The sequence below is a fragment of the Haliotis cracherodii genome, unplaced genomic scaffold, assembly GCF_022045235.1.
Source record: "Haliotis cracherodii isolate W230 unplaced genomic scaffold, xgHalCrac1.p SCAF_32, whole genome shotgun sequence".
In the NCBI taxonomy this organism is placed as follows: domain Eukaryota; kingdom Metazoa; phylum Mollusca; class Gastropoda; order Lepetellida; family Haliotidae; genus Haliotis; species Haliotis cracherodii.
In genome coordinates, this window is record NW_027266289.1 from 1,012,149 (window position 1) to 1,040,057 (window position 27,909).

The 27,909-nt window shown below is 46.0% G+C and overlaps 1 protein-coding gene across 1 annotated transcript; it reads right to left on the bottom strand.

Annotated features, from left to right (window-relative positions):
- Positions 1-113: 113 nt before the first annotated feature.
- LOC139477241 (uncharacterized) lies at positions 114-26,759 on the bottom strand. The gene is made up of 19 exons (XM_071259794.1): positions 26,609-26,759; positions 25,169-25,564; positions 23,615-23,932; positions 20,812-21,251; positions 19,529-20,254; positions 18,131-18,371; positions 16,463-16,715; positions 15,603-15,743; positions 13,157-13,714; positions 11,880-11,982; positions 11,345-11,435; positions 10,354-10,648; positions 7,731-7,890; positions 6,736-6,888; positions 5,314-5,862; positions 3,911-4,151; positions 2,792-3,044; positions 2,517-2,660; positions 114-1,591 (listed from the first exon to the last, which is right to left on the bottom strand). Exons 1-19 carry the CDS (start codon positions 26,757-26,759, stop codon positions 1,468-1,470), a joined length of 5,337 nt encoding a protein of 1,778 aa, XP_071115895.1. The 3' UTR covers positions 114-1,467.
- Between the last annotated feature and the right edge of the window lie 1,150 nt (positions 26,760-27,909).

Below are 27,909 nucleotides of genomic sequence, written 5' to 3' on the forward strand. Positions count from 1 at the left end.
GCGTGCCCATGGTACGCAACTCTGCACAGCGAATCGCGGCGCCTTAGACGACTGGGCCACCCGTGCCCCCGCCACTAAATGAATTTCACAACACAAAGAAATGTACTTCACACTTTTATTGTCACATTGTCGCTACCTGGGATAATCACACGTTCATGTTCATCACAGAACTATCAATACTATCAACATGAGTTACGTAACGCTGGAAGCCATTGACAACAAACTGACGGCATGTCTGCTTCAGTCATCACGTAGAAAGTGCTACAAATCAGCTGCAGGTTTAATGGCAGGTTATCACAATACAGTAACGTCCCCTGCACTGCACAGTTATAGCTTTTATAACGACGACGATCAGCTTCACAAATACACGTCAACAGTTACGAAGACGTTACGCTGGAGACCAATAAGAACTCTCTAACGTCAACCACTAAACAATAAAGTCAAATCAATCTAATAGCGCAATCTCTTTGACAGTTATACCACAAAACGACGTAATTCTGCCAAACATGTAGCATAACGTCATTTTTATTACGTTCAAAAATACGAAACGTTTGTGAAACGCCTGCCCTGCAGATACAACATAATAAAGATGTACATCAGATATACACAAACATTCGTCGTCTCGGTGATGACGTTATATCACTTCATCAACATCGCCTCTCAGACTTGATTACAGGTGTGTAAGCATTCTGCCTGGTATTTAGGACAGACTTGATTACAGGTGTGTTGTCATTCTGCCTGGTATTTAGGACAGAGTTGATTTCAGTTGTGTTGCCATTGTGCCAGGTATTTAGGACAGACTTGATTACAGGTGTGTTGCCATTGTGCCAGGTATTTAGGACAGAGTTGATCACGTGTGTGTTGCCATTGTGCCAGGTATTTAGGACAGAGTTGATTACAGGTGTGTTGCCATTGCGCCAGGTATTTAGGACAGAGTTGATTACAGGTGTGTTGCCATTGTGCAAGGTATTGAGAATAGAGTTGATTGCGTTGTCATTGTGCAGGTACACAGGATAAAGTTCATTAAGAGTGATAGCCACTGTGCCAGGTTTTAGGATAAAGTTGATTACAGGTGTGGGAACCATTGAGCCAGTTACAGAGGATAGAGTTGGTTACAGGTGTGCAACCATTGTGCCAGGTACATAGGATAGAGTTGATTACAGGTGCGATAGCCACTGTGCCAGATAACAAGGTCAAGGTTGTCTAAAGGTGAACAGGACAACCACCATGCCAGGTTTATAGACTTGAGTTGATTATAGGTGCGCGTCTGGCGTGACACTACCGGCCGTTGATCCCTCCCTCACTCACTCTGCAGGAGAACATAGGATACTATGCAGTCTATATACAGGGTGGGATACACACACATACATGAGCATCGCGACCATGTCGCTCGACGTTATACAACCAGTTCGTTTATGGTTTGTTACAAGAATAAATAATGCTTTCATACAGAATGACATGACAGTGTCAGCGTTTACAGAGCTGAACGATAAGAGTGATTACTGTGAAGGCGGCGACGACGGAGGAGAATGGGGCGACGCTGACGCTGGACGATGGTACCACACGGCTGTAGCGCTGTTGGACAGGGGACCTGGAAAACATCAGTGTTTGAAAGTAAGAGGGGCTGACTGAAATATGGAAATATATGTTCTTTGGTTGTTGTTTACGCCGTACTTGGCAATAGTACATCTATCTGTCAGCGATCTGTGAGTACTCGAGTCTGGACCAGACAATCAAGTGATTGAGCACATGAACAAAGAGCCATGTAGTTGTAATACGTGAGTGAGTATGGTTTCACGCCGCTTTAGCAATATTCCAGCAATATCACGGGGGGGGATACCAGAAATAGGCTTCACACATTGTACCGATATGGGGAATCGAACCCGCGTCTTCGGCATGACAACGAGCGCTTTATCCAGAGGGCTACCCCACCGCCGAAATGAGATACGGTGACTTGCATAAACACAACAAACTTACATGTACCTGATGGCACGGATAGGTGAGTTAGTGAATGATTTTTTACGACATAACAATAATCTAGATATATCAGGCCACCATGAGCAACGCTCCTCACAAGATCATCGATAAATCGGGGGCACGGGTGGCCAGTCGTCTAAGGCGATTCGCTGTGCAGATTTGCGTCCCTGGACAGGCCAGAAACCTATGATTGTCGGTTCGAATCCCGGTTCGCCCCGATTATGTTTCTAGGTTTGTCAGCACCATACCCGTGCTCGTGGGTTTCACCGAAGTGGTAAACGTCTGAGACCTGCATCACTTCGGGCTTTCCTCCCACATAAAGCTGACACGCCGCGATATAACTGGAATACTGTTAAAAGCGGCATTAACCCCAACTCACTCACTAATCGATAAATCAGCTACAAGCTGGACATTGAGGCATCAGGAGATTACCCCACACCACCTGCCGCGTGCTGACGGCGACTAATATCACAAACTATCTACTGCAAGACATCAATGCATCGTGTGTATAATTGTAACACTGTAGTGAATGGATTCACCTTGTCCTGAAATGGGGGACCTCCTCATCTGGGGCCGTAACGGTGTCAGAGACGACGTTGTCCCAGGTGGCGCCGTTGTCGTAGCTCACCTCCACGTTCTGGTTGGGGTACTCCGTGCTGACCTCCCACCTTCGGCCTTGACCCCTGCAACATACTCCATTTACAAAGATATCTGGTCAAAGTTCGCGCCCTCTGAACCTCATTCTATGCCCTTATTTGGGATGAGATGTTTTCCCACAATTACATCATGGTATTGAATAGAATCATTAACATACCTGGCCCCTGGTGGTGGAACTCTATACGCCACGCCAAGCCTGTCCAAGAACGGTAACTCTTTGTACCCAAGTGTGTTAGCAAAACGACTCCAGTCCTGAACTCGCGACGCGTTTCTAGCCGTGACGTCAGTGAGGTTCTCCCACGCGGCCCGGTGCCACGCCCTCTCCGCCACAGCCAGAAGTCGGGGGTATATGAGACCCTCCTGCTGGCCCGCCGTCCGTGTCATCTCGCTGAATATCTGGGCCTGGATACCTGTAACAGCAGCGCCTTACACAACTCAACTTTGTGACGGTTTTAATTTGAGACCCCGTTCAGATTCCGGGAAATAGAGATTCCCAATATCCCCTACATTCACTATATCCCATTGTTACGATATTCCATTGTTATGATATCCAATTGTTACGTTATCCCATTGTTACGATATTCCATTGTTATGATATCCAATTGTTACGATATCCCATTGTTATGATATCCAATTGCTACGTTATCCCATTGTTACGATATTCCATTGTTACGATATCCGATTGTTACGATATTCCATTGTTATGATATCCCATTGTTACGATATTCCATTGTCATGATATCCCATGGTCACGATATCCCATTGTTACGATATCCCATTGTTACGATATTCCATTGTTATGATATCCCATTGTTACGATATTCCATTGTTATGATATCCCATTGTTACGATATTCCATTGTTATGATATCACATGGTCACGATATCCCATTGTTATGATATCCCATTGTTACGATATTCCATTGTTATGATATCCCATTGTTACGATATTCCATTGTTATGATATCCCATTGTTACGATATTCCATTGTTACGATATCCCATGGTCACGATATTCCATCGTTACGATATCCCATTGTTATGATATCCCATTGTTATGATATCCCATTGTTACGATATTCCATTGCTACGATATTCCATTGTTTCGTCTCGACCAAAATTTTACCAAAATTAAATGCGACAGTAAACCCAGAAATCGCTATGTACTGAAACAAATTGTTAAATTCATCAATTACCGCACAAGGTCAATGAACAATCAACAAAACACGCTGCTCCGTGTGTGCTGGAGTCCTACTGTGTCACATCACCTGTACTGACCTATGATGTTCCGTGGTCGCTGTAACGGGAGACACGTGTCCTGTCTCCGTGCACAGTAGCCCTGCCGTGTCAGAGGTTCCCCGGTGAAGGTGACGTCAACGTTGCTGTACACGTCGTCCGGCGTGTACCAAAACATTTTCCTGGCGTCTGTGTAGCGAGTAGCCCAAAACAAGCCGCGCTCCAGGGGGTCGGGCTCCTGTGGGTGGTCCAAGTACAGGTGGGTGGCATGGCCTAGCACTACCTGGAGCAGGGGGGTTGCACAGTTACAGGGGGTCATGTTGAGGGGTGGGACAACTTGTAATTGATGGGAGGTCATGCTGAGGGGTGTGGCAATTTGCAAATTAACCTCCATGTCACACCACCTTGTATCCCCGTGTCACACCACCTTGTATCCCCGTGTCACACCACCTTGTATCTCCGTGTCACACCACCTTGTATCTCCGTGTCACACCACCTTGTATCCCCGTGTCACACCACCTTGTATCCCCTTGTCACACCACCTTGTATCCCAATGTCACACCACCTTGTATCCCCGTGTCACACCACCTTGTATCCCCGTGTCACACCACCTTGTATCTCCGTGTCACACCACCTTGTATCCCCGTGTCACACCACCTTGTATCCCCATGTCACACCACCTTGTATCCCCGTGTCACACCACCTTGTATCCCCGTGTCACACCACCTTGTACCCCCGTGTCACACCACCTTGTACCCCCGTGTCACACCACCTTGTATCCCCGTGTCACACCACCTTGTATCCCCGTGTCACACCACCTTGTACCCCCGTGTCACACCACCTTGTATCCCCATGTCACACCACCTTGTATCCCCGTGTCACACCACCTTGTATCACCTTGTCACACCTCCTTGTATCCCCGTGTCACACCACCTTGTATCCCCGTGTCACACCACCTTGTATCCCCGTGTCACACCACCTTGTATCCCCGTGTCACACCACCTTGTATCCCAATGTCACACCACCTTGTATCCCTGTGTCACACCACCTTGTATCCCCGTGTCACACCACCTTGTATCCCCGTGTCACACCACCTTGTATCCCAATGTCACACCACCTTGTATCCCAATGTCACACCCACCTTGTATCCCTGTGTCACACCACCTTGTATCCCCGTGTCACACCACCTTGTATCCCCGTGTCACACCACCTTGTATCCCAATGTCACACCCACCTTGTATCCCAATGTCACACCACCTTGTATCCCAATGTCACACCCACCTTGTATCCCTGTGTCACACCCACCTTGTATCCCCGTGTCACTCCACCTTGTATCCCCGTGTCACACCACCTTGTATCCCAATGTCACACCCACCTTGTATCCCCGTCTCACACCACCTTGTATCCCCGTGTCACACCACCTTGTATCCCAATGTCACACCCACCTTGTATCCAGCATTAGCCATTCTGTAGGCTCTGTTTGCTCTGCCGCCAGTCCACGCGTTGTTCCACACCATGGCGGTATGGATGTTAGACAGCCTGCGGAGGGGTGTTTCCCCCGTCTCCATCAGTCCATCCACCCATCCCGACAGGGTGATGCGGAGATCAGATGCTATACGGGACACACGCTCTGCAAAGAACTCCCTCACCCCATTCCTGTCCAGTCGTCGTGCCCTACACGCGGAAGAATTAACAAACACGTCTCTCACTTCACCGCCTACAAAGTGATACGTCCGCATTGGGTCTATATCTCGTCTCATTCTCTGCACTTCTTGCAGCACATGGCGGATGAATCTGTAAGTGGAGTCCAGACACGGGTTCACCATGTTGTCGTCAAACATCTGCACAGACAGGAAGTCCAGGTTGTCGTCTGCGTCAGTCAACAGGAAGTCGTCTGCTGTGGGGTCACCGAGGTCACGTAGCCGGGCTTGTCGAGCCTGCATGGCAATGATCCCGGCCCGTGAGTGGCCCGGCATGTCAAACATCTCCACTACCTGGGACAGAATGAGGGAGTAAGTACAGACGAACCACGACAACTGGATTGACGGTTTATCTGTCCGAAGTGAATTAATACATCAGGCATCGGCGAGTCAAAATATTTATTTTCCGTGAACGAAAACAATAGCTAACCTGAGTATTACTGGTGTGTACTACTGTATGCTTGAATCATTATTTTGGAATACTCCTTATAAGTACTGGGGGGCACGGGTGGCCCAGTCGTCTAAGGCGCCGCGATTCGCTGTGCAGAGTTGCGTCCCTTAGGCACGCCAGAAACCTATGATTGTGAGTTCGAATCCCGGTTCGCCCCGATTATGTTTCTAGGTTTGTCGTGCTCGTGGGTTTCACCGAAGTGGTAAACGTCTGAGACCTGCATCACTTCGGGCTTTTCTCCCACATTAAGCTGACACGCCGCGATATAACTGTAATACTGTTAAAAGCGGCGTTAAACCCAACTCACTCACTCACTCACTATAAGTACTGGTTTGTTTTATATGCAGGTCGCCGTCTTTTGCAGGAGAACTATTGTACTCTTTTCATCAGTGAGTTTCAGTGATCCATTTATATGATTGATGGTTCTTCGTGTGTACAGCTACGGTAAACTACGGTTATAACGAATTTAAAGGGGCCACTTATTTGGTTCGTAATAACCGTAGATCGTTATAAGCATATATACAGCCTATATACAACAAATGGCCTGGACTAAGAAAAATGTGTGTTATATTGGTCAGTTCGTTATAACAGTTTTCGTTATAAACGTAGTTTACTGTATTTGTTTAACATGCATAAACGCAAAAACATAGTTAAGATCAAAGTACGCGTGTGTAACGTGTGGACGCGCTGATAACATCGAAATATCGGCTACCCACCTCGATGTGCCTCTCCGCCGCATATCTGATAATTTCTCTATAGTCCTCTACGGTATAGAACCCGGAACCGGAAGTTGAGTTGTCTCCCCCTGATCCCAGCTGAGGGAGAAGGCAGTTTGTCTCTGTGAGGTCATGACAACGCCTCCCAGCTACCTGAAGGTGCACGAATACTGTGATCAATGTGACCTGATATATCCCACATATATAGCTGGGGTTTGCAAATGGGGTATTCTGAGTCATTCATGTTGATATTTGAACAAATTGGTCGTAATATGCCTCTGTTCATAATGTAAACCAACATGTGCCTCAGGGGCAGCTTGGGTTGTATACTCCCCAGGGAGCTGAGAAAGAAAATCTCGTGCACTCTGAGCTACTGCCAGGGGTAATAACGTAGTGTCATGAGCATTTACTGGGTGAAGGGAATCTGGCGCATTATCAACGCAGTTATTATGATATGGTAAAAACGATACGTAGATTGAGGGTACGTTAGCAATGTGAACATCTCATGAAACTATGTTGATATTGACACACAGACATCCCTTTACAAACAAGATAAAGTTTCGACGATATCCAAACCATTACAACCATTATTGGTATACAACCCTAGATTCTAACCAGGAATGAATATTGTTTTGAGAACCGACTGAACACATCGACGGGACAGTGAAGGTATGTGTTTCAACAATGCGACAGTTATAAGTATCTTTCACTATAGGTGGGTCATGTTTATTTCATTACGTCACAGATGCCTTTCTAAGAATTATGACGCCAAGTTTGATTATCTCTGGACAGTCGTCCTTGAAACAACAGAGAGAAACATGTCAATGGTCAAAGGTCAGGAATTTAGAAAAAGCCAGAACCAATCAATTTTATGAGCATTTTAGGGGGATTTGGGGGAATAAGATTGTCCTCTTTCTCTTCAGAAAGTATTCCGTGTTTCCACTCACTCACCCGGCACCAACCCCAGTTCCGCTATTCCACACACCCTCACTCACCCTGGTGAGGTCTGGAAGCCCCGGTATCTCGAGGCGCCACCCCTCGTCGTCACCCAGGTGGAACAGGAACCGATTCATCTTGTAAGCCGCCATTACGTTCATCACTTTCATCACTTCCTCCTTAGACCGGAAGTTACGTGCTACTTCCATCAGTAAGCCTCTAAATTAACAAAGTCTGTCCGTTAAAACAGAACTAGGCATTCCAATGAGATCAGTTGATCTGCACAAATTAATTTAAACAATTAAGGCAGCTCCGAGTCCATCCATTCAGAACTGCAAGTAGTTTCCCGGTACGGGTGATCTGTGGTCCAGGGTGCTGTTGTACAAAACAACCTTAGCACTACAACTGTCGTAAGTCTACGTTTAGGTGGGGCGGTCGGGTAGCCTAGTGGTTAAAGCGTTCGCTCGTCACGCAGAAGACCCTGGTTCGATTCCCGACATGGGTACAATGTGTGAAGCCCATTTCTGGTGTCCCCCGCTGTGATATTGCTGGAATATTGCTAAAAGCGGCGTTAAACCATACTCACTCACTATGTTAAGGTATGAGTGTTACGATCACCTTAGCGCTAAGATCGCTTTGTACAACGGCACCCTGAACGCAGCCAGATCCTTATAGGAATAACTGCACCAGGCCCCGTTCCACAAAGTGATCTTAGCGCTAAGTCGATCGTAACTCCCATTCTTTAACACTGACTTACGACAACCGCAGCGCTAAAATCGCTTTGTGGAGCGGGGCCCTGGAACCATAGGAATTAATCCGAGATTCACTCGTATGACGGTCTGTTGGTCATACGACCTGGATCATCCACAGAAACTGATGCCACTGGCATACTATTCAATGTGGCGCTGAACTGTTAATTGTTGTCCGTCATTCTTTACTTAGCTGTATCATCAATTCAAATATCACATTTGTACAATCTCATTAAAATCATATCTAAGTTCTCGTTTCCGCTAAACAAAGATCTGAGGACATCCCATTACGGATCATGTCAGAACGACCTTTCGCGAACTTTGACCGACCACTGAAACGAATAACAAGTAGTCGATATCACCCAATGAGAAAGCAGCTTTCACTAGCTTTACGGCACTCGTTTCAACCTGACGACTTCCTTTTCAGACTAAGCTTGAAAAATATGTTGACACATTCTGGTATGTCTAATATATGCTTCCCCCGTACTGTACAACGCCTCCCCCGTTCAAAATTTATCCCACGGAAGCGAGAAATAGACGATAATTTTGACAGAATCAGTACGGGCCGTAACTGTCGTTCGAATACCCCGTGTTAACATTTTCGAGTTTGCATGATTCGAAAACACATTCCCACTGTCATTTTCATGATCTGGTAAGCGACGCCTTGATTGGTCGGATGAAAGGTCATACTGACGTGACCCCTAATGGGGTGTCCTCAGATCTTTGTTTAGGGACAGCGGAAACTAAGATCTTATTTTAATGACACTGACATTTGTAATACGGTTGATAAATATGAAACATTTTTTCATCTGTTTCCCGGAACCTGCAAGACCCTTACAGAAATAACTGGGTCAGGATCCATAGTATCTGTCGGTTCATACGACCTTCATTCACCTCAATACACTTATTCCATTTCGCCTGCATCCTGGAAAGGGGGCACGGGTGGCCCAGTCGTCTAAGGCGCCGCGATTCGCGGTGCAGAGTTGCGTCCCTTGGGCACGCCAGAAACCTATGATTGTGGGTTCGAATCCGGATTCGCCCCGATTGTGTTTCTAGGTTTGTCAGCACCATACCCGTGCTTGTGGGTTTCACCAAGTGGTAAACGTCTGAGACCTGCATCACTTCAGGCTTTCCTCCCACATTAAGCTGACACGCCGCGATATAACTGGAATACTGTTTAAAGCGGCGTTAAACCCAACTCACTCACTCAGTCATCCTGGAAGCGTCTTCCACGAAGGGCAGATTTCATTTGCCGTAACAGGAAATAGTCACTGGGGGCTAAGTCTGAGCTGTGAGGGTGGGGGATTTAACTGTACAGCCCAGACTTAGCCCCCAGTGACTATTTCCTGTACAGGCAAATGAAATCTGCCCTACGTGGAAGACGCTTCCAGGATGACGAGGACATAAAGGCTGCCACAGAGGCGTGGTTAGAGGCCAATCTGCGGATTTCTATAAAAGTGGTATTAAAAGCTTGAAGGACAAATGGAAAAAGTGTTTTGAGGTGAATGAAGATTAAATTAAAAATTAAAAGTGCAAAAGATATTTTGCGACGTGGTCTTATATTGAAGTTGCAAAACTTATTGAACGCCCCTCGTACTATTCATTGTGACGCGGGACGGTCGCGTAGCCAATTGTAAGTGGTTAAAAGCGTTTGCTCGTCACGCCGAAGACCCGAGTTCGATTCCCGACATGGGTACAATGTGTGAAGCCCATTTCTGGTGTCCTCCGCCGTGATATTGCAGGAATATTGCTAAAAGCGGCGTAAAACGATAGTCACTCACTCACTCATTGTGGCGCTGAATTGACTTCATTTCCTCACTCACTATAATTGTTGTCCATCATAATTCTATTCTTATCCACATCATGAAGACAATGTTCACATGTGTAAAAAGGTTTATAATTAGCACACGTTTCTTTAGGAATGGTCGCGTACCTGTATTCGAGTCTGGGAGCATCCTTCACTGTTGCTCTCGGCACCTCTCCCGTGAAGCCCCCGCTCCCATCTCGACTCAAGCTCAGCAAACTCTGCACCCCATAGAAAGCACCTACAGGGTCACGTGACATTATTGTCACTACCTGTCTCCCCGGATCCACAGTCAGCGTGTATGCTTCTCGTGACGAGGTCACTTGGCCGTTCATCCTAACATCCGGGTTCCCGCGTCTGAGCTCTATGACACGTGACGCTACACGGTTCCAGGACAATGTCACTGAGCTCATGTTCAGGGTGGCTGCACGGATGAACAATAAAGGATGCAGTTATGATCGCATCTGACGAACCCTGATTGTTTTTGTACCGTCTATATAAAGAACCTATATCGTGAAACATGCGCGGTCCTACCTAGCAGGACCTGTGCCTTTTTGCTCAACTCTACCTAATATGAATTCCTTGTGACAGAAGTACCGTCTTGCCTGAACAGTTTGCCCGTTTCTTGTAAGTTCTATGTTCAGGACCACCTCCGTGGTCTTGTGGATAGAGCATCTGTCCACAGACCAAATGCCGGTGATCCGATCCCCTCCCACGCCATACAGAAACACGTTAAAAGATGGTATTTTTTGTTTCCCTGCCTGCACGTCACTATATAAGTGCAATTATCCCGACCGCAAAGTTCAACGCTAAGGGTGGTCGGGTAGCCTAGTGGTTAATGAGTTCGCTCGTCACGCCGAAGACCCTGGTTCGATTCCCGACATGGGTACAATGTGTGAAGCCGATTTCTGGTGTCCCCCGCCGTGATATTGCTTGAATATTGCTAAAAGCGGTGTAAAACCATATTCACTCACTCAACGCTATTTCTCAACTCCCATACCTAACAGGGGTTGTATATCTTTCTTGACAAGCATACATATATACTTTAAATGTACTGTGCATGATTTATGAATGATGATTCTTATCAGAAATGTCTCGTGCCGTCAATGATGATTCTTACCTACAAGAAACTGAGCCTCTCTGATGAAGGTGTTGTCTGCAACCACACCCCAGCAGCACTCGGACAGCAACAGGCTGGAACTGTTGTCTATCTGAAGCAGGGATACAAACACCACTCGCCTGGTTAGACTGCATATGTTTATGTGACTCCTACAAAACTAACATATCTACTGAAAACACACACATTCACACACACAGACACACACAGTGCACGTACATACACACATACACACAGTACACACACACAGTACGCATACACGGCACACACATTACCGTAGTACATACATAATGCACACGCACAGCACACATACATAGTACACACATCACAAACACAGTACACACACACTCACAAACACACACACTAATACACACATACGCACACAATACACACAAAGACACACACAATTATACACACACAATACACACACAAACAAACAAACACACACACAGAACACACACACTAACACTCATACACATCCAAACACACACAGTACACACACAAACACACTCACACTTCATACACATTATGTCAGTACCTGTGTTTCCAGTGGTGTTGGGAGAATATGTCCCCCTGGTCCTCCGAGGTCCTCAGTCAGTTGGTTCACGGTAAAGCGGTCCTCCAGGCTCAAGGGGTTGTACCTGGGTACATAAGACAAACAGAGCACTTATGGAGATTCCTTCATATTTTCAATGGCACCAAATCAGGAATCACATTTCATCACCAGCAGCAACAGTAGCAAGAGGACATGAATGCCTTTTTCGATCATGCCAATTATAACGAAGTACCAGTCTCCCTGGTACCCATATACTGCGTGAATGTGTTTGTGAATATATGGTTGCACTACATTTCGCTGTGCAGATTTGCGCCCTTTGTTCGTGCCAGGATCCGCGAAATATCAACATCAAGCTAGCATGGCATTATCCAACTGAAATACTGTTCACAGCGAACTCCAACTTTGTGACACAAAAGAACCCCAATCTCATTAAAATCAGATCTTAGTTCTCACTATCGCTAAACAAAGAACTGAGGACATCCCATTACGGGTCACGCGAATTTTGACCGACCAATGGAAGGACTGACAAGAAGTCGACATTAGCCAATCAGAAGGCAGCTTTCTCGTGCTGTACGGCACTAATTTCAAATTGGCGACTACGCTTCGAAACATATTTTGACAAATTCTCGATTACAAAATTGAAACCTGATCAAAAGAACATTCTGGAATGGCAAATATATGGTCTAGATTGTATGGATTCAGTCGTTAAACCCGTAACTATCGTTTGGAATACGCCGTAGATAATGATCTGGTAAGCGACGCTCTGATTGGTCGGATGAAAGGTCGTTCTGACGTTACCCCTAATGGGATGTCCCTTTGTTTAGCGGTAGCGAGAAATAAGATCTGATTTTAATGAGATTGAAAAGACCCCCAATTTCTATTTGAAAATAATAAATATTAAACGTCAAGGGATAATGTCAAAATGCATTATTCTAACCGGACATGCTAAATCCCACTATCCAGGGCTACCCGTATCCGCCATATCGGTGTGTTATGTATAGGTTGTCAATGTCGTCGCTCGGGGGACGTCTTCAGCAATCCATGTTTATCGAAAGAGGCGCAGACGTAATCAAGCCGTCAGGTTCGCTTCCCTTGTTGATGCATGGCATCGAATCCCAGTTGTGTATATCGATGCTCATGATATCAATCACTGGCCTGTCTGGTTTAGAGACTCGATTATTTACAGACCGCCGTCACATAGCTGGAATATTGCTAAGTGCGGCGTTAATCAACAACAAAATTAAAAAAACATGTCGTACCTGTCGTCAATGCCGGTCTTCCACTGCCTCTCATTAGTAAAGGGCCCCAGAAAATACAGCTCCTCCCCTTTAGTAGCATTCAGCGTCCGTGGAGACATCCCCTCCGCCGTCACGTACCAGTTGGGCAAGACGTGATTCCTAGCGGCTAGCGACATCCCCACAACCAACCTGACAACTCGGGGCTCGTTCGGCCGCAGCGCTCGAAATCCAGGAACAGGCTGGAACTTGAACAATGAGCCTTTAACATGAGTAAACCTTAGCTTGTGATCCTGCAGGATGTATCCTTGGGGGTTGTGCACAAGGTTAGGCGGGAAGAGCTGCCCGAAACTAAACATGTATATCTCCCAGTTGCCGGCCACAATGTCAGAGTCGTTGGTGTTGGTGAGGGTCATGTCGACGAGGCTGCGATCAGGCTGGGCCGTGTTGTCTATGACGGTGAGGTTTACTTGAAGGTACTCCGCGATCATCTCGATGGTGTTGAGGGTGACGATGGGGAGGGTGGGTGTCGGGTGGGGGGTGAAGGGTACACCCCTGCTGAACCGCCGGCTGTCGTGGGACCTGGAAGTGGGAAAATAATAATAATAATAATTATCATCATCATCACCATCATCATCACCATCATCATATAAAGAAGAAGAAGAAGGGGAAGAAGTTATAAATTAATTCGATAAACTTGGTATCACGTTCCGATAAAATTATGTTCTTTCAGGCTCCATTCATTTACGCGGTGCCTTTTTTCCGAAAAAAAACTATCAACCGATGCTTCCAATATACGTAGATAGGGGTTTCCCAATGTTAGGGGAGGGGGTACCCAATGATAGGAGTTTCAAAATGAGTCGCCCAAACATGGCGACAAAGAGGGCTGCAAGTCATTTGGAACTATATGATAAATGGGGCGGCTCACTCAAGGAGTGTATTCATGCGCGATATCTAAACCTACTCCAATGAGTGAACGCATAACTTAAACATATACTATCTAATGAATGAAATGGTATGATAAAGAGATTGTTTCCCTCGTGTGTTTCGTATCGTAAATGGCATATGTTAGACACAATGTTTAACATAACACAATGTTTACTCCTAATATATGACATCTAAGATATCGAAACACACTCGCCTCAACATCTCTATTTTTTGTTCGTCCATACAAAATTTAAGGGTAAATCTAAGAGCAAGTAGCATAATACACTGTACAAAATGATATTTAAAGTACAACATTGCGAAGTTTTATTACATAAATCAGTGTGAAAGAGTTTTCTGAAGTTGAGAAAAGTGATATTTTATTTTCATTACGGTGAAAATAACACTTGATATTTCACTGCAGTGAATATGACACTTTGATAAAACTATTGTCATACAAGCGTTATCTCCCCTCAAATTGTCTCCCTTTGTCGTAAGTGTCCAGCCCCTACACAAACTGTTGTCCTTTTTACGTAAGCGCCACATTGACAAGGCAAATTTATGATAACATCGCTTCTTGTCGTCTTGTTATCCCCTTGAAAAGGTTTCATTATAATAATAAGGTTTCAATCGAGACTTTCGATTCACAAGCGCTATTTCTGATACTTGGCCACCGTGTACTCTTTCGCTTCCAGCAGCGGTCTCGTGGCTTTCAAGAATATGTTTTTGTGAAAGTTGATTTTGTATATAATCATATCTAAATGTATGATAAAGAATATTCGTGACCGTAAATATTTTTTAAGACTTTTGTTTATATTTGTAGATTTTGCAAACACGAAACTACTTTTTAAGTCGGAAATACAAGGGTTGGGTAGGAAGAACCTACGTTTCAAGGTTTTACATTTGTATTGAAATATTTAATTTTCTGGAAGACAACTACACAATAGGTATATAATAGGATAGTCCATGTATCCAGTGAAGTATATATCGTGGTTCTTTTTGTAAAATTTAGAATTTCTATACTTTCTTAGCACAAGTTTTATTATTCTCGGCACTACAACTTGAGCGTATATATATGTGAGTCATGTGACTTTAAAACCAAACAACGTAATGGTTAACACACTTTGTTTTGTTTGTTTGTTTGTTTGTTTGTTTGTTTGTTGTTTAACGCCGCACTTAGCAATATTCCAGCTGCATGACGGCGGTCTGTAAACAATCGATTCTGCACCAGACAATCTAGTGATTGACATCATGAGCATCGATCCACGCAACTGGGATACTATGACATACATCAACCAAGTCAGCGAGCCTGACCACCCGATACTGCAGTCGCCTTTTACGACAAGCATAGTGGCAATTTACGGCAAGCATGGGTTGCTGAAGACCTATTCCACCCCGGATCTTCACGGATATGTTAAAACACTGCTCAGTGAAGAACACAGTATAGTGACCCGCTACACTCCAGACAGAAGGGCCATACATTGTACTCTAATGTTCATTCACCAGCCAACATGGTCTAACTTCAGCGCCACACAGCTTTCACTACCTTGATCTGAGGGACAATGTCTGGTTGTCTCTGATCTCCATGTCACGTGGCACGTCCTGCCAGCGATCTGTGTCACGTGACCGGAACTGGACGGGCATGCCGGGATACTCGTTGTTTGTTACAAGTCGGGTCCCTTCCATTCTGGAAATAAACAATCACTAAACCTTCAAATCTACTTTGCTTTAATTGTACGTCGTTTGGTGGAAGATGGAGGCGAAGACCTGCTTCTGTGTACACAACTGTGGGATGATGACTTCTCGCGGATCTCTGTTCCAACCTCAGTGAGGTGAGGTGAGGTGAGGTGAGGTGAGGTGAGGTGAGATGAATTGAGGGGAGGGGAGGTGAGGTGAGGCGAGATGTGGTGAGGTGGGGTAAGGCGAGAAGAGACGAGGTAGGTGAGGTTAGGTGAGGTGAGGTGAGGTGAGGTGTGGTGAGGTGAGGCGAGATGAGTTGAGGTGAGGCGAGAAGAGACGAAGTGAGGCGAGAAGAGACGAAGTGAGGCGAGAAGAGACGAAGTGAGTTGAGGTGAGGTGAGGTGAGGCGAGGTGAGGTGAGGTGAGGCGATATGAGGTGAAATTGGGTTTAACGTTACGTTTAGGCGTATTGCAGTTACAATGCACCGTTGCATGCATGTGTGAGTGAGTGGTTGTACGTACTAGGCCGGATTACTGTCGGTTTTATAGTACTCGTCTAGAAAAATACCATGTCGCAGCTTAACATGAATACGCCACTCACACACATTATACTGACTCCGAGTAGTCTTTTTTAATGTCGGGCGCTAGGCAGGTAAACAGCAGCTCCCGACCTTTGGTAAAACAAAAACAAAACAAAAAATGACCCATAAGTCTGTCAACACTAACCGAGCACCGGGCGGAGGAATTCTGTACTGAATGCCAGCCTGGTCCATCCGGCGTATTTCCCTGTGTCCTACCGCGGAGATGAAAGAGTTCCAGTCCTTGGTCTGTTGCAGGAGGCGCTGTGGTCCACTCGGCAGACGTTCCCATGGTGCCTCGTGCCAAGCACGTTCTGCCAGAGCCAGGAGACGGGGATAGATCATGTAGTCCATCTGGTCAGCTGTCCGAACTGTCTCCGTCCACAGGTGTCCCTGCATCCCTATAGAACACAAGTATACAGCAGATATAGACAGGTGCCCTGCATCCCTATAGAACACAAGTATACAACCAGATGTAGACAGGTGTCCCTCTATCCCTATAGAACACAAGTATACAACCAGATGTAGACAGGTGTCCCTCTATCCCTATAGAACACAAGTATACAACCAGATGTAGACAGGTGTCCCTCTATCCCTATAGAACACAAGTATACAACCAGATGTAAACAGGTGTCCCTCTATCCCTATAGAACACAAGTATACAACCAGATGTAGACAGGTGTCCCTCTATCCCTATAGAACACAAGTATACAACCAGATGTAGACAGGTGTCCCTCTATCCCTATAGAACACAAGTATACAACCAGATGTAGACAGGTGTCCCTCTATCCCTATAGAACACAAGTATACAACCAGATGTAGACAGGTGTCCCTCTATCCCTATAGAACACAAGTATACAACCAGATGTAGACAGGTGTCCCTCTATCCCTATAGAACACAAGTATACAACCAGATATAGACAGGTGCCCCTGCATCCCTATAGAACACAAGTATACAACCAGATGTAGACAGGTGCCCCTCTATCCCTATAGAACACAAGTATACAGCCAGATGTAGACAGGTGTCCCTCTATCCCTATAGAACACAAGTATACAACCAGATGTAGACAGGTGTCCCTCTATCCCTATAGAACACAAGTATACAACCAGATGTAGACAGGTGCCCCTGCATCCCTATAGAACACAAGTATACAGCCAGATGTAGACAGGTGTCCCTCTATCCCTATAGAACACAAGTATACAACCAGATGTAGACAGGTGTCCCTCTATCCCCAGAGAACACAAGTATACAGCCAGATGTAGACAGGTGTCCCTCTATCCCTATAGAACACAAGTAGACAGCCAGATGTAGACAGGTGCCCCTCTATCCCTATAGAACACAAGTATACAGCCAGATGTAGACAGGTGCCCCTGCATCCCTATAGAACACAAGTATACAACCAGATGTAGACAGGTGCCCCTGCATCCCTATAGCACAAGCATACAGCCAGATGTAGACAGGTGTCCCTGCATCTCTATAGAACAAAAGCATACAGCCAGATGTAGACAGGTGTCCCTCTATCCCTATAGAACACAAGTATACAACCAGATATAGACAGGTGCCCCTCTATCCCTATAGAACACAAGTATACAACCAGATGTAGACAGGTGTCCCTCTATTCCTATAGAACACAAGTATACAGCCAGATGTAGACAGGTGCCCCTGCATCCCTATAGAACACAAGTATACAGCCAGATGTAGACAGGTGCCCCTTTATCCTCTCAATAGGAAAGCATATGCACTGACTGCTGAGGCTCAACTGAAGTCGTTTTACGTGCACTCATTAATATTATAGCAGTGTGGTGTCAATGATACCTATGACATTTTCTGGACTCGTCAGCTGAACACATTGGCTGCCGTCATCCCCACACACGTCCGCAGTCGAGAGTGGCTCCCCGGAGCGGCCCCAGTCGATGTTCGAATACAGATTCAAGGGAGAGAAGTCGAACACTTTCCGGGTGTCTGTGAACCGGGTAGCCCAGATGAGACCGCGTTCTTCCGGGTCAGCTTCATACGGGTGGTCGAAGTACAGATGGGTAGCCTGGCTCATGATGACCTGTGGTGCAAGGTGAAGGACAAAAGGTCATATTGATTTTGGGGTGGGGGCAACTGTAAAGCAGATGATCTGCTGATAGAAACTTTTCAGGCTTGATTAATGCTTCCAAGGACAACATTCCATTGAAACATTGATATGTTCCAGCACATTTTATTCCAGCTATATGGCAGCGGTTTGTAAATAATCGAGTCTGGACCCGCCTATCAAGTGATTGATATTGTGAAAACAATCCAGGCAATTGGGATACGATGACATTCATTAATCAAGCCAGCGAGCCGGAGGATGCGATCCTGTTAGTCGCCTTCTATGCACGCATACTATGTGGGTGTAAATGAATCTGATTGTACCTTGTCTTTAATGTGCATACTTGTGTGAAAAGAAAATACGGTGAAACCTTGTCGCCGCGACCTACTATACAGAGTTGCGTCCCTTAATCGTTCCAGAATCCGCTGAAGATGGATTCGATCTGGCTATTCATAATTGTATTGCTTATTATCCTTTGTGTCCCACTACCAAACATGTGCTCGTGGCTTTCACGTGTTTTTCCCCCAGATGAAGCTAACATGCTTCAATACAACTGACATGCTGATCAAATCGGTGCAAACCCACTCATAAGAAATATTCATCTTAAATTGAAACAGGTACGATGACACGCTATCAGCCAAGTAACCGAACTTAACCACACGATCCTCAGAGGCGCCTCATACGTTAAGGATAGGTTGCTGGGCCTTATCTGGAATCTCAATGGGCCCATCCTTTTATAGATACATCACATTGGAAATTGCAACTATGAGATTCTCCAAAATGCCTTTACCAACACAAAAGTCTGCAACTTTATTGTAACACCACAGTTCAAATTTGACGTAGCCAAAAGAGAAAAAGACATATTGCTTGGACTTATGCTGTCGTAGATTTAATTCTAGGCTATATGGTTTGAATGACCTTGACCTTCATGCACAATAGCTTGTCACTGTTTTACGACCTTGTATCGTCATTGCTGTTTTACATCCAAAGTAGGTATTTGGTTTTTCTTTCCTTCTCAGGTAGCAGTAAGTGATTTGGGGCTGCAAATACATTTTTCATAATTTATTTTCAGCCTAATGAAAATGAAAGAGTTTGGAAATTCAAACAACCAAATTTAATAGGAGTTAATGTACCTTGAATCCAGCATTAGCGAGTCTGTATGAGTTGTTGTAATGCCCCCACTGCCAGTGGTTATTCCAGGGGTAGACAAACACATCCGGGGTCGCGAGTTCTCTCCTGTCATGTAGCTTCCCATCATGCACAAGCCCGTCCTCCCAGCCTCCTAGCGACAGGTTCCGGGCAGCAGCTAACCGCGACACTCTGTTGGCGAAGTAGCGGGCTAGGCTGACGTTTGCTACGGGGTCCGACAGTCGAAGTCTCTGACACGAGATGGAGTGGTTCCATGTTCGGCCCCAGACTTCATCACCTCCGAAGTGGAACACCCGCAGTGGATTGACATCTCTATGCATCTGCACCAGCTCGTTCAGCACGTGGTCCACAAAGCGGTAGGTGGACGGCACACACGGGTTGATGGCGTTGTTGTGGAACATCTCCTCCCGAGGGTCGCGGAGACTGCTCCGCTCGTCTGTCAACAGGTAAGCCCTTCCTTCAGCCGCTCTCCGCTGTCTGGCGAGTCTTCGCTGTCTCACTTCCATTGATTTGATGGCAGCCCTGGAATGGCCCGGCATGTCGAACTCGGGGATCACCTCGATATGGCGTTGTCTCGCAAACTGTAAAATCTCACGATAATCGGCGATGGTATAGAAACCGGAACCGGAAGTGCCTGTGTCAGGTCCTGAACCAATTTGTGGCAGGAGGCAAAGGTTCTCACTGAGGTCATGACATCTCCTTGACCCAAACTGCAAGTCAGAACAACCACACAATTTAAATATTACTCAAACTTTAAATAAATTAAAACACTCAAAGTTGCAGTGGTCAATGGACAGTCGAGGCCTTAGTATGGGCCAGTTGTTAAAGTATTCACTGGACATGTGAGAGGCATTAGTTTGGTCCACCATCATAAAGTTGCTTCAAAACTGAGACGATCACAGTTAATCCGTACCTTCGTACATTCGTTAAATATGTACAACGGAAGCTGAGACACATCACATTATTCAAGTCTTTGAGAAGCATTTAGAAGTGATACACATAAGAAAGAGAATTTATGGAAGTCAACTTCTTTATTATGAGGAACACAACGTTTCGGAGTATATGCTTACTCCTTCATCAGGTGAATGAATGCCATGAGGCAGGGGGCATCTATATGTACATGTTAGAACAACAAAAGTAATAAGACAACAAAGGTAGAAGCTTAACAAGGGAAGCCAACAGATAAATAGAGCTGATGGCGGTTAGCAAAAGACACCGTGAAAGCCTTGGCTACAATTGCAGCCTGAAAGGTCTGGAGGCTACGTACCCTTGTGAGGTCTGGTAGTCCAGGAATCTCCAGCCGCCAGCCCTGGTCGTCCGACAGATGGAAGTGGAACTTGTTTATCTTGTACACTGACATGGCTCCCAGAAGTCTCAGCACATCCTGTTTCGGGAGGAAGTTCCTTGAAACGTCCAAATGCATGCCTCTGTATTCAAATCGGGGAGCATCTGTTATTCTCATTTTTGGCAGCACACGGCCGCCATTCAAGAGCATCAGAAGGGAATGTATGCCATAGAAAACACCAGATGGTCCCTGGCCAGTGATTTCCACAGTATTGGTTGTCGGGTCCGCTGTTAGACGATAGGCGTCGCTGCTGTTGAAGAACCTTCTGTCCGTGACGTCACTGAGATCGACCTGCCCCATCCTGAGTCTGATAGCGTTATTTGTCTGGTCGATCTGTGTTGGGCGATTCATTCGTAACTGACCTGGGGTGAAGAGGCTTAGTGAATTCAAAATGTATAGTACCAAATATCCGCTCAGCAAAGTATGTGTCAAGGGCGAAGAATTTTTTTATCTGTCCCTCTTTTGAAAAAAATGACGAAACAACTGATTTTTAATTATTATATCAAACCTAAAATGGTTCTTATATTCACAAATGCTTGAATTGTACCCCAATTAGTTCAAGCGACCAGTGTCAGAATACAGTTCAGTACAGTGATGGAGGAATGAGTGTTGGGTCAGTTGGGATATATGTAGAGAGGATTGCCCCACATACTGACAGATCATATAGCTGTGTTGTTTATCAAAAGGAACGTGATACCTTCGTTCAGATGTTACTCAACAATTAGAAACTAATCCCAATTAGATCCCCGAAATACTGATAAAATCAGTTTACGTCGCAGAAACCACACACGCCACTATCACCCAGCAGACCTAAAGTAAGAATCCATTTGAACACTGTTAGCAGCTAACTCAGTAAACCTACCTTCCAGGAAGTTGGCCTCCTAACTGACCTGGCTGTCAGGAACTACACTCTATCACCCCTGTCACCCAAAAGACAGACAAACCTGGCAGAAAGTTAGCCTCCTAGTTGATCAACCTACCAGAACGTTAGCCTCCCAGTGGACCAGCCTGTCAGAAAGTTAGCCTCCCAGTGGACCAGCCTGTCAGAACGTTAGCCTCCCAGTGGACCAGCCTGTCAGAATATTAGCCTCTCAGTTGACCACACTGGCAGCAACTATACTCAATCACAATTGTCACTCAGAAAACCTACCTGCCAGAACGTTGGCCTCCCAAATGACCTCACTGTCAGTAACTATACTCTATCGCCGCTTTCACTCAGCAGACCTACCTGCCAGAATATTAGCCTCACAGCAGACCTACCTGCCAGAATATTAGCCTCCCAGCAGACCTAACTACCAGAAAGTTAGCCTCCCAGTAGACTTACCTGCCAGAACGTTAGCCTCCCAGTAGGCCTACCTACCAGAAAGTTAGCCTCCCAGCAGACCTACCTGACAGAAAGTTAGCCTCCCGGTAGACCAACCTGCAAGAAAGTTAGCCTCCCAGCGACCTACCTGCCAGAAGGTTAGCCTCCCAGTAGACCAACCTGCCAGAAAGTTAGCCTCCCAGCGACCTACCTGCCAGAAAGTTAGCCTCCCAGTAGACCAACATGCCAGAAAGTTAGCCTCCCAGTAGACAAACCTATCAGAACGTTAGCCTTCCAGTGGACCTACCTGCCAGAAAGTTAGCCTCCCAGTAGACCTACCTGCCAGAAAGTTAACATCCCAGTAGACCAACCTGCCAGAAAGTTAGCCTCCCAGTAGACCTACCTGCCAGAACGTTAGCCTCCTAGTAGACCAACCTGCCAGAAAGTTAGCCTCCCAATTAGCCCACCTGCCAGAAAGTTGGTCTCCCAGTAGACAAACCTGCCAGAAAGTTAGCCTCCCAGTAGACCAACCTGCCAGAAAGTAAGCTCCCCAGTAGACCTACCTATCAGAAAGTTAGCCTCCCAGTAGACCTACCTGACAGAAAGTTAGCCTCCCAGTAGACCAACCTGCCAGAATGTTAGCCTCCCAGTAGACCAACCTGCCAGAAAGTTAGCCTCCCAGTAGACCTACCTGCCAGAGAGTTAGCCTCCCAGTAGACCAACCTGCAAGAAAGTTAGCCTCCCAGTAGACCTACCTGCCAGAAAGTTAGCCTCCCAGTAGACCAACATGCCAGAAAGTTAGCTCCCCAGTAGACCTACCTATCAGAAAGTTAGCTCCCCAGTAGACCTACCTATCAGAAAGTTAGCCTCCCAGTAGACCTACCTGACAGAAAGTTAGCCTCCCAGTAGACCTACCTGCCAGAATGTTAGCCTCCCAGTAGACCAACCTGCCAGAAAGTTAGCCTCCCAGTAGACCTACCTGCCAGAGAGTTAGCCTCCCAGTAGACCTACCTGACAGAAAGTTAGCCTCCCAGTAGACCTACCTGCCAGAAAGTTAGCCTCCCAGTAGACCTACCTGCCAGAAAGTTAGCCTCCCAGTAGACCAACCTGCCAGAAAGTTAGCCTCCCAATAGACCAACCTATCAGAAAGTTAGCCTTCCAGTAGACCTACCTGCCAGAAAGTTGGCCTCCAAGTAGACCTACCTGCCAGAAAGTTAGCCTCCCAGCAGACCTACCTGACAGAAAGTTAGCCTCCCTGTTGTACGGCTATCAGTGACTATACTCTGCCACCAGTGTAACTCAGTAAACCTTTACTGCCAGACATTTAGCCTCCCAACTCCCCTCACTATCAGCAGCTATACTCTGTCACCACTGTCGCTCAGCAGACCTACCTGCCAAATATTAGCCTCCCAGCAGACCTACCTGCCAGAAAGTTAGCCTCCCAGTTAACTTGACTGTCAGTAACTATGGCCCACTGGTCTCCTATGGTGAGATCCCGTGACGTGTCGAACACCGCTATGAGAGGCTGTGGAATCAGCCTCCTCCGCCACTCATCTCCCCCTGGGCCCCCTGTCCCCCCTGACTCTCCCTCAGACCCTTGGTTCCGCTGGAACCTCTCCTGTGTCGTGGGCGGGTTGTACAGATCGTCCGTGTCTCGCTTCCACTGTTCCAGAGAGTTATAGGTGCCCCCGTACTCCAGGCCTTCGTCTCGAGTGTTCGCGATGACCCTGGGGATCAGCCCTGTTGCAGGAACATAATGTAGGTAAGTCATATGCACAGCTGTGTATATTGAAATGTATATCTATCTATGCTTGATATCAAGTATCATCTTACCATTGGTTTTAAAAATACGATGACTTACTTACATCTATTCTTTCTGTCTGGCACCCACTGCCAATCATGCAGACCGCCTCCGTGGTCTAGTGGTAGAGCGTCCACCCGGAGCGCGGAAGGTCCGGGGTTTGGTCCCCGACCGCGTCATACCAATAGACGTTAAAAGATGGTACTTGTTGTTACCCTGTCTGGCGACAAGGACTGGTCGGCTCGGAGTCAGTATACATCATAACTGTGTCTGAGTGGGGTATTCATGTTAAACTGCGGCATGGTATCTCAGTGAGCTAGAGCTATAAATCGGCATCAGTCCGGACTATTACAAGCAGACACACACACACACACACACACACACACACACACAGACGTGCATGCACGTCGCTATATAAGTGCAATAATCTTGGACGCGACGTTAAACCCCATTTCACCTAACCTCACCTCACCTCACCTCAACTCACCAATCATACAAATAGTGCCATGTGAGAAACTGTGACATTGTCTCTTTGAAATTATACATTTAAAGTGGGTACTGAATGCCTTGAATCTGGGCAAATCTAGCTAAGGGCCTGACGATTTCTTGCTTTTGCTAATCAGGAGGGGGAGTGGTGTTTGGTAGGGGCAGGATATATTTTCAAGCACTGATCCTAAACATACAGTTCATTTTCTCTTTCAGGGAGAGCCATAAAATTGTATTTTATACCAATGCTTCATTTCAGAACACCCAGAATCTCAAGCGAACAGTTGAGGTCAATGTAAAACCTGAGGCAAAATTGTTTATTTCCAGTATTTGTTGGGACAGACTATTTTCAAACCCCAGCACTCTCGAAACATGAATTGGTCGGACACTAAGACTACACTTCAAGCCCACAAAGACATTCATTTTAACGAGACTGCTGAATTAGATTAATCAGATAAATATTTACCTTTGTGATCCGTCCAATGCCTTATTTATCTTTTATCATTTTATGTCTGATCACGAGATATGTCAACTTCCTATGCAACTCCATACATTTTCAGGATAATCAATGGCACTCTTTAGAAAGATGGGTTTTATATATATTTAGTCAACCCTGACTGTCAAAAATGTTCACTCAGTTCACTCAAGTTCTTCATAATCAAACGCATGAAGAGTGAAAATCCCCCTACCGTCGGCGGTGACGTACACGTTAGGCATGACGTCAGACCGGCTGGACATCCACTGTAGACCCAGGAATCGAATGGTGCGCGACTCTCCTCGGGGGAGCGGGAAGAAGTTGCGGGTCGGGGACAGGCGATAGAGCGTGTCATGGACCCTGTCCAGCCTCCACCCCTGCTCCGCGAGCCCCTCCCCCAGCTGACTGGGCGCTATCCCCCGGATCTTGTTGAAGAAGATGCTCCAGGGGCCGGTCTGGACCACAATGTTTCCCCGATTGGTCAGATTGAAGAGAAGCTGACATGTCGTGCCCTGGTCATGGAGGTTGTCGATAACCTGGAACCGGAAGTCGAGGAACCGAGCCAGGTAGTTGATTGCTGATTGGTCGATTTGACATGTCACATGGCCCACTGAGGAATACAACAAAATTCAATGTATGGGGTGTCATTTCAGATGATAACATATGTCAATACATCAATCATGATTAAGAAAATAACGTTTCGGTGACGTAAGCTGGATGCTATGTCAGTAATTAAAATTTGAATAATGATAATAATAACAACAACAATAATAACAATATGTGTGAGTATATTTTTACGCCGCTTTGAGCAGTATTTGTGTTATACCATAGTGTCAGCGAGGTATGGAGGAAAACCGATCTAATGCAAGCTATTTTCATAATGCAAATAATATTAACATCAACAATAATAATAATGTGTGTGTAAGTTTAGTACTACGTCACTTTGAACAGTATTGAAGGTATACCCCGGTGTGTCAGTTAGGGGAGAAATGCCTATGTAATGTCAGTCTTGGTAGAAAACCACGAGTATGAATAAATAGCTGGCATAATATAAAATATAATCAGTTCGAATTTGGGATTCGAACCCCGCGTTCGTAGGTTTCTGGCACGGCGAATTGAGACGAGACGAGACGACTTGACCACCCCTGACCCAACAATAACAGTCAGCGACAGGATGGAGCGACTCGATCATTTTATTACCGTCTTCGCCAAGCTTGTGGTTTTGACACAGAGGTCCACCCATGGAACGTCCCAGAATATGGAGAGGGCTTCATGGAAAATGATGAATATAAAATTCTTTGGAATAGGCCCATTTACAGCCTCAGACGAATCCAAGCCAACAAACCTGATCTTGTCCTTGATAGATTCAATGAAAGCATTTATATCATTGTATTTTCGGTCCTCTTGGACACTAATGTGATTGGCGAGATTAAGGAAAAACGTGGCAAATATGCGGACCTCGCTTTAGAAATGTCACGCTGGCATCCCAAGTACCAAGTTGTCCGACTCCCCATTGTTCTCGGTGCCTTAGGTTTGGTACCTCCCAATCTGTTGACTGAAATTGAGGGAGAGTACCCGGGTTTGCTACCAGAAATATACAGCCCGCCTGACAATCTGGGTAATGCAGAAGGCTGCAGTGTTGGGGAGTCTTCACATTCTCCGAATAGTTCTGGGTGGGTTTGACTAGGCAGCGCTTCCTGGGAGAAGTCCCATTCACTGTCTGGGCTGCGAGCAGAGGGGGCAAAGGGCCCTGAGCTGATGATGAGCCTAACTGTGCCAGGATCACCCAACCCTCTTTGCTGCATTTTTTATTTTAATCTTTAATAATAATAATAATGATAATAATAATAATAATAATAATAATAATAATAATAATAATAATAATAATGCGTATTGTTCTCGCACTCTTCCGCGGTTTATGATAACGCGGGGATAAACAAACACGTGCTGATAAATAATTATCCTCATGATGATCATTTGGCTGATGGGTAGGAAAAAATGATCACGTGACGACCTTCGTCAATCCCCTCGCCTCACCAGCGTGTCTGCCATGAGATCGATTGACTCATACCCTTGCCGAGTAATTAAATTACGTAATATTCAACAAAAGTATTTGCTATTTGCAAGCAGAGTCGGTTCTAATCAATCTACAAACAAGTACTGCAAGGGGAATCGGCGACTCAGACGTGGAGACAATTTGAGATCTCGCTGTGTCATCGCGGACGTAACGTGAATATGCGTGACATTTGTTTGCCCGCGTGAGGTCAGCCTTGTCCTCAGAGGAGTGCGTGCTTGCGTTGGGTGCTCGCCGATCATGGGGGTCCATGTTTTCAACATGTTCAAGAAATTAACAACCCTGCGGGAAAAACAATCTCAGATATTTCCCTGACTATTTCCTTTTGTTTCCGTGTAGTGGTAGGGAATCTCATTGAGGTGCCAGCACGGACATACAGCCTGCAAGTGAACTACCGCGCCCCACCTTGAAGACACAGTCAGTGCACCCAGCAGTAGAGATCAGGATATCATAGAGGGGATTCAGTGCACCCAGCAGTAGAGATCAGGATATCATAGAGGGGATTCAGTGCACACAGCAGTAGAGATCAGGATATCATAGAGGGGATTCAGTGCACCCAGCAGTAGAGATCAGGATATCATAGAGGGGATTCAGTGCACCCAGCAGTAGAGATCAGGATATCATACAGGGGATTCAGTGCACCCAGCAGTAGAGATCAGGATATCATAGAGGGGATTCAGTGCATCCGGCAGTAGAGATCAGGATATCATAGAGGGGATTCAGTGCATCCGGCAGTAGAGAGCAGGATATCATAGAGGGGATTCGATGCACACAGCAGTAGAGATCAGGATATCATAGAGGGGATTCAGTGCACACAGCAGTAGAGATCAGGATATCATAGAGGGGATTCAGTGCACACAGCAGTAGAGATCAGGATATCA